Raw genomic sequence first — 14,505 nt, 5'->3', positions numbered from 1 at the left:
AGCCAAAATTGTGAAGACAACACAAAGGCTTCTGGGAATGATGTGGAGGACATTGACTTGTAGACGTAGGGAGATTCTTGTTCCGTTGTATAAGACTTTGATTAGGCCACACATGGACTATTGTGCCCAGATTTGGTCACCTGGTTTTCAGAAGAATGAAAAGATGTTGGAAAGGGTCCAAAGGCGACTGACTAATTGAGTTTCTGAACTCTGGAATGTTGAGTATGAGGAAAGATTGAGAAGATGTAATTTGCAGAGTCTGGTGGACAGGAGGAAGAGGGGGGGGGATATGATAGAGATCTTCAAGTTGGTAAGGGGTTGTTATAGGATCAATGCTGGAGAAGTTCTACAGAAAATATTGGGAGATCCGGGGAGAACCAGAGGTCATCCCTGGAAACTGTATAAAGAGGGTGTGAGTAGGGGAGTAGGAGGCAGTTTTTTTCGTGCAGAGTTATGAATGATTGGAATGCCTTGCCTGCATGTGTGGTGTCTGCAATGAGTTTGAATGTGTTCAAGGCATGGTATGATGAGCTGTGTGTGTGTGTGTGTGATAAAAGGACCTCCCAGATGTGTCTTTGACTCCATGAGGTCTTGGGGTAATAATAATAATAAATATAAAGTCATGCACTTTGGTGTGATCACATATCCAATGTCTTATTATATTGGTGGGATTATACTAGAAGAAACCGATCAGACTAGGTATCTTGGATTTAGTAGATAGGAAGTTGAAGTTCAAGGGCCATATAGCAAAGACTGCAAATATAATTCAGAGGATAATTACAAACTTTGACCTATAAAGATGTCATTTTGCCTCTTTACAAGACCTTAATAAAACTTCACTTGCACTATTGTCTAGTCTCCTTGTTTCCTTGGTTATTTTGATACAGTAGAGAGAGTACAACGGAGAGTGTTAAAAATAATGTTATATTGAGAATTTGTGGACTACAGACACTAGCAAACAGCAGAAAGAAGGATGATATGATTGAGACTTACCAACTTCTGAACGAGTCATACAGGATTTCATTTGATGGAGTTTTTTATTTTATGGGTGGTGGGGTAAGGATAAGAGGGGCATGCTTGGAAGCTGAGAATGAATGTCTCCAAGAAGTGGGTGAGATCTAGATTTTACTCTCATGAGGTTGTGCATGACCGGAATGGATTGCCATTGGATATTATGTGTGCAAACTTGTTGAATGAATTCAAGAACAAGTATGATAGCTGGTGCATGTAGTATGTGGCCTCTCTTGATTAGTCCCTGACTCCCTGGAGGTCTCTAATAATAATAATAATAATAGACATGAAAAGAATAAAACCTCAGCCCCTCCCTTTCACCAACTCTTTGCTTCCTGTACCTTAAAAAAAAAAAAAAAAAATCATTTTCCCTTCTAACCCATTCTTCCCCCCCCCACACACACACACATACTCCTTAAAAATCAATCCACAGAAGTCAGTAAACCTAAAAGACAACCATTAATTGCCAAACAATGAGTTCAAACAGATATCGATATTCTTTTTATGTGCAGAAAAAAAAAAAAAAACACTGAGTTAACTTTGCATCAGGAACACTTCCCCTAAATTGCATATTCAGTGCAATAATGAAGTACCATGTGATATCAACATCACATGTGGCTACTATAAATTGGCACACCTATCTTCTGTACATAATCAGTAAACATTTGCCAGTAATGGGGAAATGTGGCAATGCAAGCCATTTTGACTGCAGGCAGATAGTTCGGGCATGGAGGGAATGTGCCAGTATTTCAGAAACAACCAGATGTGTTGGTTGCTCCCTTGTTACTGTATCAACGGTGTACCATGACTGGATTAATCATGAACAGACATCCAGCAGATGGTCTTGCATTGGTCAACCATTCTTCATTGATCCTAGAGATGAGTGTCAGGTGTCACGACTGGTATCTCAGCCGTGACGTGCAACTGTCACATAGCTCACTCACCAGTACAATCACGGGGCAGTTCGACCTATTTCCACATTCACCATGTGCTGTACCTTGCTTTGTCTGGGGTTCAACAGCTGGAGACCAACAAGGGAACCCATGATGACGTCCAAACAATGCCTTGCATGGACCAAGGAACATCAGCAATGGACCCTTGACAGATGGAAGAATGTCATCTGGAGTGATGAGTCCCATTTCCTGCTAAGCCATGCTGATGGCCAAGATTTTGCATAAACAGCATGAAGCCCTATCACAGTTTGCACAGTTGCGATTCAACAGGCTGGCAGAGGTAGTGTTATGGTCTGGAGAGCTTTTTCCCTGGCATACACTAGGTCCATACACAAATACAATAGTGACTGCTACAGGGACCTCTTAGCTGAATATTTCCATCCATATCTACAGGAGGTCTATTCCGACCACAGTGCCATCTTTCAACGGGACGATGCACATAGTCATTGGGGCTCGTACAACTACTGAGTGGTTGGAGGAACATGACAACAAATTCGCCATGTTGCCTTTGCTCCCGAACTCCCCTGACTGTAATAGAATTGAACATATGTGGGATATGCTAGAATGGGGTGTGAGAAGTGCTGATCCTCCATGGAAAGAGCATGAACTGACAGAGTTCCTGCAATGGACATGGGATCGAGTTACACATGGGGTGAATGTTTGACCCCTTGTGGAATCTGTTCCGAGGTGTCTGCAACTCGTGATTGCATAAAGAGGTGGAGCAACGTTATTAAATGGGTGTCCTAATGCAAAGCTAACTCAGTGTATAAACTATAGTGACTCAGGTAGTCTACTCTGCACACATAGCTTTATTGCCATATTTCTAATTTTTTCAGAATATTCTTTGTGCTTATTTTGCATAATATAACTTTTAATTATATGGTTTTCCTTTTTTTCTTTTTAATTATCTAGATCTTTAGGCTTCGTGGAAGGCAAAAAATTGCAGAAATTTTGCACTCAGATATTTACATTTTATGATCAAGCTGTACCAACAATTGTAATATTTGGTGGAATTGATCCAAAGACATGCAATGAAACATTAGGTTTGTTATGAAGTATACTGATGTGTTTTATAAATGTTGTAAATTTTATAAATTACTTTCTTTCTGAAATTACAATAGTTTTAAATGTATACATAAACAGTTGTAAAAATTAGTTGCTATTACTGTATATTTTTATACTACATATACTTTAGACCACAGACGTTACATCCTTGTGTTTATCCATACCAAGCAGAGAACAAATCAAGCCTGCTATGCAAAAAATTTAAACAAAATAAATCTTCTAATACCTATTTTTCTTCAAAGAGAATAAGTGGAATGCTTTTATTCTCCACTCATAGTTGTTATTGATAGTTTAGTTCATGGTTACTTTATGCTTTTGATGACTTTTAGAGAAGAGTCTATACAGTCAACTGCCATCATGTCATGTTCCTCAAATTTAACTATTTGTATTGTCTGAAATAATGCAAACTCTGGGGTTAGTTTTGCCAGGTTAAAAACCTCAGTTTTCTGGAGAAAGAAAACCCCCTCTTTGCCTGCACCAAACACCAACTAATGTTTTCTAAGATTAATTAAAGACTAATCTTAGAAAAATCCATACTGACTATTATTATTACTATTATGAGACTGCTAGGAAGTCAGGTACTCATCAAGCTCTATATATATATATATATATATATATATATATATATCTCACCCACACCAGCTGTCATACCTTCTCTTAAACTCATTCATGAGATACACTCACCACTTCAAGAGGCAAAGTATTCCCCTCACTAATTGCTCTGTGAAAGAAAAATCTCTCTCTTACTTCTTTCTTGACTGCAAACAAATTTAGCTTCCATGGATGCTCCCAATTTCTCTCTCTTTCTCTCTCTCTCTCCACCTTCCATATAATGAAAAATTTCATCAGACAATATCCCATAACACCCATTCAGAAGTTTATGGACCTCTATCATATCACCCCTCTTTCTCCTGTTGACCAAAGTCTGTAGTCGCGAGAAGTAACTTCACGACTGGGCAACTCATATAAATAGAGGCTAATGACTTCACATCACTTGCTTAGTATCCTATAATTCAAAGCACATATCCTTAAGGATATGTGCTTTGCATTATGGGATAGCATTATACATGTTCCATGAAGGCTTGTCCTTCATGGAACATATATAATGCTATGCATTTTGGGAAGGGTCACTACCCAGACTGCTTTCGACCTTTATTGAGTACTCATCACTGTGAACCAGACCCAGAAGTAATACCAAGAATGAAGTAATGCAGAAGTCATATTTCCATATACAAGTAGCCAAAAGGTGTCACACTTTATTAATAAAATACTCTGAATTAAAGATAGATATATTATACGCTATCTACCAATAATTACATAACTTCCAGGGATGGCTTCTAGTTCTTCCTCCCCTCTTGCTTTCTACTCTTTTTATAATCCCCTCTGGATTAATCTGATAAAATCCTCTCACTAATTTAAATGTCTCTATCGCTTCACCTCTTTTCTTCCTACCCACCAAATTCTTCAATCCACAGTCCTTTAACCTCTCTTCATATCCAACATTCCAGAGTCCTAATATTGTCTTAGTCACTCGTCTCGACTCTCTCCAATGTTTTCACATCATATGCTGGCCTGGTTGGCCAAGTGGTTAGCACATCCGCTCTCCAGCCAAAAGGCTGCGGGTTCGAATCCTGCTGTGGGCATGGATGTTTGTGATCGTCTGTGGAACTACTAGTTGCGGTGGCTAGTGGCAGATGGCATCGATGGAGATGATGAAGGTAGTTGCAGTTGGTGGATTGGTGAGACAAAGAGTTGTAGAGTAGGAGCCCTCCCTTGATGAGTCTTAGGACTCCCTGGAGGTGTTATGTAATAATATTGAAAACCAGATAACTGTATCTGAGAGCACAGTACTCCAAGTATGATCTGACCAGTGCTTTATACAGTGGCACAACCACCTTCATATCCCCTACTAGTCAGTGTACTTCTTATCATAGTAGAACTGTGATGTGCAGTCTTTGCAACATTTGCAATATGCTCTCTGAACTCTAGTCTACGCTCAACCATCACTCCGAAATCTTAAATCTAATCCTCTTCCTGCAGTACAGCGCTATCAGTATGGTACACAATCTTATGTGTCTGCACTCCAAAATGCAACACTTGGCACTTTTTAATATTAAAACTACAATCCCAAGGTGGGATTGTAGTTTTAACAATCCCACCTTGAATTAGCTGGATGACTTATGCAGTTAGTTACTTAGTACACTGCTATTAGCAAAATGCATAAGAGCTTGTCTTCAAAAGCTTCTGATGTATGCAAACTCAGACTTAGTTGTGGCTGCTGACAGTGTAGATATTTTTCTGGTAACTGATCTGTATCTTGTTAATATTCCTTAGAGGAGTTGATGTTAAATTTTGGAGGGAACGTTTAACACCATTATTTTTTTTGTACATGCCAGTGCTGTCAGAGCTACTTCTACAGGGTGTTCCAAAATTCACGCAAGAAGTAATTTTGATAGAAAACACAGGTTTTTAATTAAAAATTGTAATTTCTTATAAGTTTTAAAAGAGGTAAACCGTGAGTAGACATAACTATACATAATAAATAACGGAAAAACTCACGTATTTATTTTCCGTTATTTATTATGTATGTAATTTCTTATTGATTCATAAAGTATACAGTATAGGGTTATGCATGGAATAGCATATCGGGTAAATGGCCTCCATGGCTTTGCTGGCACATACGCACTCTTTTGTCGAAATTTTCCATGACCGTTTTGCATAAATATGGCTGAATTTCGTTGATACAGTGCTCAATTTCCTCCTTCAAGGCATGGGTGGTCGTGGGCTTGTTGGCATAAACCTTAGATTTCAAAAAACTCCAAAGAAAAAAGTCCAACGCCGTTAAGTCACATGATCTGGGCGGCCAATTCTGATCACCAAAACGGGAAATTACACGACCAAGAAATGACTCATGCAGTAATTGAATTGTTTCTCGGGCTTTATGGCATGTGGCACCATCTTGTTGAAACCCTATTTTGCCCTCTTTCCACTCCTTAGGAACCTACCCACTGCAAGACTTTCATTAAATAACCAGGTCAAAGGCATAACCAACTGTTATGCACATTCCTTAAGAATACCTGGTGATACGTCATCCATTTCCACAGCCTTATCCACATCTAATCAAACCAACATATGATACACCTCTGTTTCTTTCGCTTCCAATTCTTCTAATAGTTGTCTCTCTTCTATATATTGTACCAGATAATTTATACTGGTATGATATACACTGATAAAATGCTCCTGCAATAATTCCCCTATATCCTTTCCAGCTGTTAGTCTGCTGCCATGACTATCCACCAGTGTTAATCTGCTATAAGTATTCTTCCTCTTGCTTGCCATGTAGCGGAAAAATTCCCTTGAGTTAACCTTGGCCTGACCAGCCAATCTTTGCTCATACTGCACTTTTCTTTCATTACCATGCTAATCACCTTTTTAGCCTGCATGTTACTCTTCATAGGTCCGATCACCTCCAACTGCCTTTTCTCCTCCTTAACATTTTCTTTTCCAGCACAGCTTGATTAATTTCACTGTTCATCCATTTCACTCCTACTCGATTTACTAACTTAACCCTTGCAATATATTACTCACTTAATCTTCTGACAAAAGCAATGTATGCAGTCATACATTGCTTTTGTCAGATACTGCCTTGTGAGTTTCCATGCATTGTCAACATCTTTTCTGCTCAGCTCATCTACCCAACGTACTGATGCTAACTGACTACAAAGCTTCTTATAATCACCTGCTTTATACTTCCACATGTATCCATTTTTGGCAGTGACCTTTTCTTGTTTCATCATTTCCCAAACAAGTACCTCATGGTCACTCTCACCAACCGGTGGCAATGTGAACACCTCATTAACAACTACATCTTGTGAAGTTATCACCAAATCCAAAATATTAAGCCTCTAGTGGCTTCAATTGCATGCTGCTTAAGATACTTATCTCTCAGAAATTCCACAAACTCGCTCTCCTTGTTCCCATACACTATCTCCTCCTTACAGTTCTGTAAATAAAGTCCCCCATCAGGATCACCTTCTTTTTACATGCCAAATTAATTTGCTTAAACATTTCAAAATCGGTATTCTCTGCATTCCTTTGCCTATAACAGATATACTAACCTGTTTATTTCAACTTCACACCACACAGATTCAAAATCTGTGCATGCACAATCAACTCAGCACTCACCCTCCGCTTTTCACATTGCTATTCTTCCGTAAAATTATATATCCTTCTGGTTCTCTTCCCAACATCACATCCTCCTCAGACAACCAAGTTTTGCTTATTCCAATTATTTTTGGGCATACTGTTTCAATCAATACAGCAGACTCAGCTCTCTTGTTTCGAATGCTCCTTACATTTGTGTATAAACATAACAATCGCTGTGTGTTTGAGGCCATTCTACCAGCACCAACATTCTCTATTCTAGCTGCTATACGACACACTTCTCTCTCTTTAGTCTGACCACTCCCATTTCCCTGATCCTGACTCTGATTTCCATTCCTACCTGTCTCATCCTCTGCATTCCATCTTCTTGTGCTGTTTCATCCACATCTTCAACCTCATATCCATCTTCCTCGTGCCATACAATCTGTTGATTTGAGCTATCCTGCTTCTTAGGTAGACTCTGATCATTTGCTACATTAATTTCTTGACTTTGTGCCTTCTCAGAAAACAATAGCCTTTCTAAATGCCCAACACCAAACCCATTCAAATGTAATCCATCAGCTTTATACTATTTCAACTTCCCTTCAAATTCACTCCACAGATTTACAAATTGAACCCCCCCTTTGCCTCACAACTCAGCCATCTTTTATTAATTTTCAATACAATTAATCTGATACAAAGAGTAACCATACTCCTTGTCATAATGTGGCCTCAACGGTTTTCCCACATACCAATAATTCAACTCCCTCTTCAGACATAACTTTGAAGTGTATGTGGCAGCACCACCTGACCAGAAAGCCTCTTGAATCTACTGATAGGTTCAGGCTCATGTACCATATGATACCTGTGGTTCACCATCACCATTTTACCCTGAAAATGGAGAAGGTTGTGGGTCTCTGAGTATATTTGTCATGTTCTTGAAAGGTGCTACTTATACTTGCATGGAGATTTGGGGGGGGGGGGTTAACTACAATCTCCTATTCTGGAGGCCAAACATGGCTTAGCCACTTCAGGTTTCTAATAAGTAGGGTTGTGATATTTCACAACCCATACTGGTTTTGGCCTTTATTGAGGTCTCGTCAGTGGGAGCCAGACCAAACAATGCTAAGGTTGAAGTAATGCAGAGCTTATATGAATTTTACCTAAACAAGTTTGCCACAAGGTGCTTTGACCTTATTAAATAAAATCTCAGGATGAGAGATAGATGTAGAAAGTTTTTTTAACTTGGGTTTGTTATGTATTCAAGATACCAAGTAATTTTATATAAACTTGGTTGCCTCAGACTTGCACTATGTGCAGGTGCAAACTTGACTTACTTGTCTGTTTGCTCACTTGGGAAATAGGATTAAAACCAAGTTTATATAAAATTACTTGGTGTCTTGAATACATAATATACCCAAGTTAAAAAACTTTCTACATCAGTATACTCCTCAGTTGGTCATAATTTCTTGCTTTGTTGTTCATCATGTAACCTTTTCTCAATGGAACATTCATAAACATACTCACTTCCCAAATGAGTACCACATGCTCACTGTCACCAACTGGATGCAGAATAGTAAAGTCTTCAACTGAAATGCCCTCTGACACTATAATCAAATCTAATACTCTTTAATCTCGAGTTCCTTCTGTCACATGCTGTTTAAGGAAGTTGTCTTGCAATGGCTTAGTAAATTAAGTTTCATTCTGGTCATGAGATTTTACTGTTACCCAAGCAATATTTGGATAATTAAAGTCTCCCGTTCTGATTACTCTTTTCATGCCCGTCATTTCTATTTGGTGATGCATTTTGTCATCACTAGCAAGTGATCCACTAGGTCTGTAAACACCCCCACTAGGTATTTGATCTTGTTATGTTCCACCTCGCATCAGATTGCTTCAAACTCACTGGCACATGAAATAATGTTACTAGTACTACAGTCATAGTCCTCAACTCTAACTGGATTCAAGTCATCCGATATCATTAGCAGCACACTCGCTCTAGTCCTGTCCTGTCTATCCTTCTTAAAAATACTGTACCCTTTATACTCAATATGAAGTAGTATGTCTGATTCTGATAGCCAGGTCTCAGTAATGCATACAATCTGAAGTGCCAACATATTGACCAAGGCAACAAACTTTACCTCTTTGTTTCTGATACTCCTAGCATTCATGTACAGACGTAATAATCTACTTGCATGTTCTTTTGTATACTCTTGTCTGCAGTCTGCATGACACAGTCGGACAACATGCAGATCTGTATTATTCTCTAGTGCCTTAATAATGTAGACATCTTTGCACATGTTTGATGGGTCTGAACTGGATGAACACAAAGTCGAAATCATTCTCTCCTCGTAATTATTTCCATGATAAAGCCCATTTCCATCATTAACACAGTTATATAACATTGCTCTTACACTCATATTCTCACCATTCCATCAAATATACTTTAGTTTCCCTGACTCTCTGTGTAGATCTCATACCAGTTATTAGTTTTTCAAGACTCCTGATACTATATACCTTCAAGTGTAGGCCGTCTCTCTTATACAAATTCAATCTTCCTTGAAACTCACTCCACACATCCAAAAACTCGCATCCATTCCTTCTACACTGCATAAGCATCAAATCATTTTCCATCATATCCCTTTTCTTAATTCATTTTTATCATATTGAGGTAATATGCCAACTATTTTCACTTTCTCTCTCTTCACTCTCACCTCTTCCAGCAACCTTTTGAGATATGTCCTGTCTCATACTGAACTTATCACTAGTTAAGTCATTAGTACACACTACACTTACGATATGGTTTACTTTTCTCTTCTGTTTATGAATCACTTGCATTATATTTTTAATTTTTGCTTCAGGGTATAGTACAGATACAATGGTATTATTTCTTTTGTCAAAATGATAAAATGAAATAATTAATTTTGATTAGACAAAGATGGCTATTTAGAGAAGAGGGGATGCAATTAGAAATGTTCAAAATGAGCATAAATTTTTAATCATTCTATATAGGATATGTTTCATACATTTTCACTGCATCCTATAAAAAGTTAAAAAAAAAACTTCTGTTGTAATTTTCAGCTATATGTAAAAGCATCTGAGATATTGCTGGAATCTTGTTGGATAAATTTCTGATATTTAAAAAAAGTCCCACGATCATACAGCAAATATGTAATTAACATTATTTGTTTTTCCAGGAAATCTCATTTTTAATACTGAAGCACGACGATCAATATAATGGTATTTTGTAAGGAAAGAAAAAAAAAAAAAAGATTCAAATGGCATTTATTTCAACAAATGTTATTTGAAAACAATGGTATTATAAAGAGCCTATGTAACTCAGTGGAAGTCCCATTTGCACTCCACAGTACTAGGCTGCCTGAAGAATGACTTAAGTTTGATTCTAGTTGCTGACTAGAACTTTTTCTAAGCCTTTCTTTAAATGGTTCCCAAGTTATTTGATCTCTGGCTGGGGAAAGTGTGTTTTTTTTTTTGTCTCATAATCTCAAGAAAATGAGCCGCTATTTCAGACATTAAAAATAGTATGTTAGGGTTGTGGACCACAAGATGGCAGCACTTGTAAGCTGTCTCTCTTCACTGGATGCTGCTTAAAATTAGTGATAGTCTTGGGCTAGCTATCTCTGATTGGCTTCCAGTGGAGATTGAACTGCCCACTCTGTCTCCAAAAGTTAGATAAGGCTAAAATGACATCACATATCTCTATCTAAGAAAATAAAAGATGTTAGCTGTTTTTTGTATTTATAAATATTTAACTTAATGATTTTCGATGCAAGCATTTGAAAATAGTGCAGAAATCATTTCTGCAATACAATGTAAAGAATGTTATTTTGTTCCATTTCACTGATTTTAAAAAATAAAAGATGGATGTAAAACATATAAAATGAATACATTGCTATGGGTAACCCCTTGTCACATTTCAAAATAGATGATTTATTTATGTTAATTTCACATGTGCGAAATTCGTTTTTATCTTTTGGAATAACACAGTAAATTGTCCAACAAAAAGTTAAAATACTGAAGGACAATAAAAGAAATTCCATGTAAAATAGTATTATTATTATTACATGATGCCTCCAGGAGTCCAAAGACTCATCAAGGAAGGGCATCCACTCCATAACTCTCTGTCTCCACCACTCAATCCACCAACAACTACTTTCATCATGTACCCCAACGCCATCTACTTCTGACCACCATCACTAGTATTTCCACAAACAATCACAAACATCCATGCCCACAGTGGGATTCGAACCTGCAGCCTCTTGGCTGGAGAGCGGATATACTAACCACTTGGCCAACCAGGCCTGTGGACAAAAAAAGATTTCTCTGCTATTACAGCTAATCAGTTAATGGCAGAGAAGGGTAATTACACCATAAAAGGTAGAAAGCCACTCATGTTTTGATCTTCTGAACCTTTAAAAAAATCCTAATGTGGTTTGTGTAATTTATCCACTTTTACTGGTAGGGAGGTTAACAGCAGTTTTGAGAATGAGCAGTAAATCTGGAAACTAAGTCATGTGAGTATGGAAGAGAAAAGGAATTTGTTTGTATGGTTGGTGAATGAAGAATGGGTGGAACGCAATACCAGAGTGGGTAGCAAATGCTCAATGAAATCTGAATGATTTCAAGGGTGGTAGGATGATGTGTGCTGTAGTTTGTGAGAGTCTGGCTTTTTGCAATGAGTCTTCTGATTCTGGTGAAGCCTAGAAATAATACTAATACAATTTCCTTTGATCTAAGCTGATGTCCTTTCATGTTACACTTTTTTTCATTCCTTAATGCATGTCAGTTTTCCATACTGCTTCTGATCTTAGACTTATATCTTGTACCTTTTCCTTAAAACTTCCAGCACTTCCCACGGTTTTACCACTCTTATTTACCTCTTATCATGTTTATCGTCTATCCTGTGCTGTGCTGTGCAGTTGCACATCTATTTTAGATGTCTTTTAATCATTCACTTGTTCTAATTTCTTTCACTCATTGCTCATCATCATTCCATGATAAGCTGAGTTTATTTAGCACTCATTTATTCAAAATTCACTCTGAAACATGTATCTTCATATTAACATTCTTGTCTTCACTTTGTCATTTCTAATTTCCTGTTTTACATTTATACAGATAAATTGTACTTGAATAACGCACTGCAGGGAACAGTGGGACCAGCACACTTTTATCTTTCATGGTCAGTGTTGATTTTTAAGTTGCATCAAATGGGTTTAGATATCAGATAAGTGGATTGGATTGGTGATTGGCTCTCTGATAGATATCAGAGTTGTACATGAAGGAGCAGTATCAGGGAGTAAGAAGATTACAAGTGGAGTTCCACAGGGTTCAGTCCTGGTACCATTGCTGTTCAATCTTTATGTCAATGGCATTGTCACAGGATTATATATGTCACCCTCTGTCCAAAAAGAAACTGAACTTTTGTTAGAAAATAAAACACAGGCCAATTATAATTATTCAAATAATTTATTTCAACCAATATACTCTCCCAGCTTTGATACTGCGGTTGGCACGGCAATTAATTCATTAAATGAGTTTTTTATATTGGTTTTTGGGATACTGTTGAGGGTCGTGGTTATTGCCGCTTGAACGTTTTCAATGGTGTCGTATCGCTTTCCCTTCATCGGCAAATGAAGTTCGGGGAAGAGAAAGAAGTCACAGGGTGCTGAATCAGGTGAATACTGCAAGTGATCCAACACACAAACTTGGTTTTTGCTCATAAACTGTCTCACAATGTTCAAACGATGAGATGGTGCATTATTGTGCAAAAGTGACCAGTTGCCTGCATCACGATATTCATGCCATATGCGTCGAATTCTCACTATCAATCATTTCAAAACTTCGAGATAAACTCGCCATTGACCGTTTGGCCAGGTGGAACGAATTCTTTGTGGATAATGCCCTTGGAATCATAGAAACAAATCAGCATTCTCTTTACCTTTGACTTCTCCAAGCGACTTTTTTTTTGGATGGTAGTCACCGCTCAGCACTCTGGCACTTTGTTTCAGAAAACACCACGTTTCCTCACCAGTATCGATCATTTCAAGGAAGTTTGAATCCTTATGAGCCATTTTAATGAGGTCCTTGCAGTGTTCAATTTCATACATTTTTTGGTCATCGGTCAACTTGTGGAGAAAAATCGCGAATTCAATTTACGAAGGCTCAAAATGTTGTGCACAGTTGATTTTGGAATCCCCAATTCATCTTCAATCAATCGCACAGACGATTTTGGGTTTTCTTTGATAAAATCATGCACTTTTTGGATGTTAACTTTGCTCAGTCCAGTTTTTGGATGGCCCAGCTTTTCGTCGTCCTCAAGTATCTCATCTCACAACCACTTTGAAATTGCTTAGACCACTCGTAAACTTGAGTACAGGATAAGCATTCATCACTGTATGCTTTTTGAAGCATTCAATGAGTTTCAGTAAAATTTTTACCAAGTTTAACACAAAAATCAATCACAGCTCACTGTTTGAAACTTTCCGACTGTTCATCAAAACACACTCTTGGCACTATAACTCGGCTTCTAATGAAACAAACGTCATAAACAGTTGACACAAGACTAATGAAGGTTGCTGCTTTCTACAAAACAAGAGATACAACAGGTAGCGCCACTAGTTTCTTCTATTTTTGAAAAGTTCGGTTTCTTTTTGGACAGAAAGTGTAGGTAGATGTTCGTCATTTGCAAATGTGAAGCTTGAGTGGGTTATCCAGAAGAGTGCTGATGTTTGGGCTTTTTAAGAGGATTTGAATAAGCTAGAAGGGTGGAAAAAGTCATGGGGACATCAGCTTAATGCAATTAAATGTAAGGTTTTAAAAATTGGGGATCCACAGAAGGGATGCTTCATACTCACTTGGTAAAGTTATACTGGAAGAAGTGGAGGAAGCAAGGAATCTCGGGATGGGGCATTCATTGCAATATGTCCCCAAATTCTGGGGGACATATCGCAAAGGTTGTGAAGATATCTCAGAGAATTGCAGCAATGTTGAGAAGAACATTGATCATGAGAGATAAGTGTGCTGGTCCCATTTGATGAGACTACATCTGGATTTCTGTGCGTAGATCTGATCGCTGGAATTTGGAGATGAAATAGCCTTGGAGAAGGTGCAGAGATGGATAACAAAAATTATGTCAGGACTGTACAACGTTGATTATGAGGATGGACTGAGGACGTGCGCACTGCAGAGTCTGGTGGATAGAAGGCAAAGGGGCATATGATAGTCATTTAAGCTGTTGAAGGATTATTATTGTATTAACACTGAGGAGATTTTAAATATGGTAGAGTGAGAGAAAAGGAACAAGAACAAGAGG

General features: G+C 38.0%; 1 protein-coding gene across 1 annotated transcript in view; it reads left to right on the top strand.

Annotated features, from left to right (window-relative positions):
* LOC150106211 (beta-scruin-like) overlaps positions 1–14,505 on the top strand; it is a 308,571-nt gene that overhangs the window by 99,403 nt on the left and 194,663 nt on the right. The window contains exon 5 of the mRNA XM_090392954.1: positions 2,877–3,007. Within this exon, the coding sequence (XP_090249080.1) occupies positions 2,877–3,007 (131 nt within the window). The remainder of the gene's footprint in view (positions 1–2,876; positions 3,008–14,505) is intronic.

The sequence above is a fragment of the Typopeltis vanoorti genome, chromosome 5, assembly GCF_054136105.1.
Source record: "Typopeltis vanoorti isolate ZY-2024b chromosome 5, IOZ_Tvanoo_1.0, whole genome shotgun sequence".
In the NCBI taxonomy this organism is placed as follows: Eukaryota; Metazoa; Arthropoda; class Arachnida; order Uropygi; family Thelyphonidae; genus Typopeltis; species Typopeltis vanoorti.
Note: the sequence above shows the minus strand (reverse complement) of the source record. Positions and strands in the feature narration are given on the sequence as shown.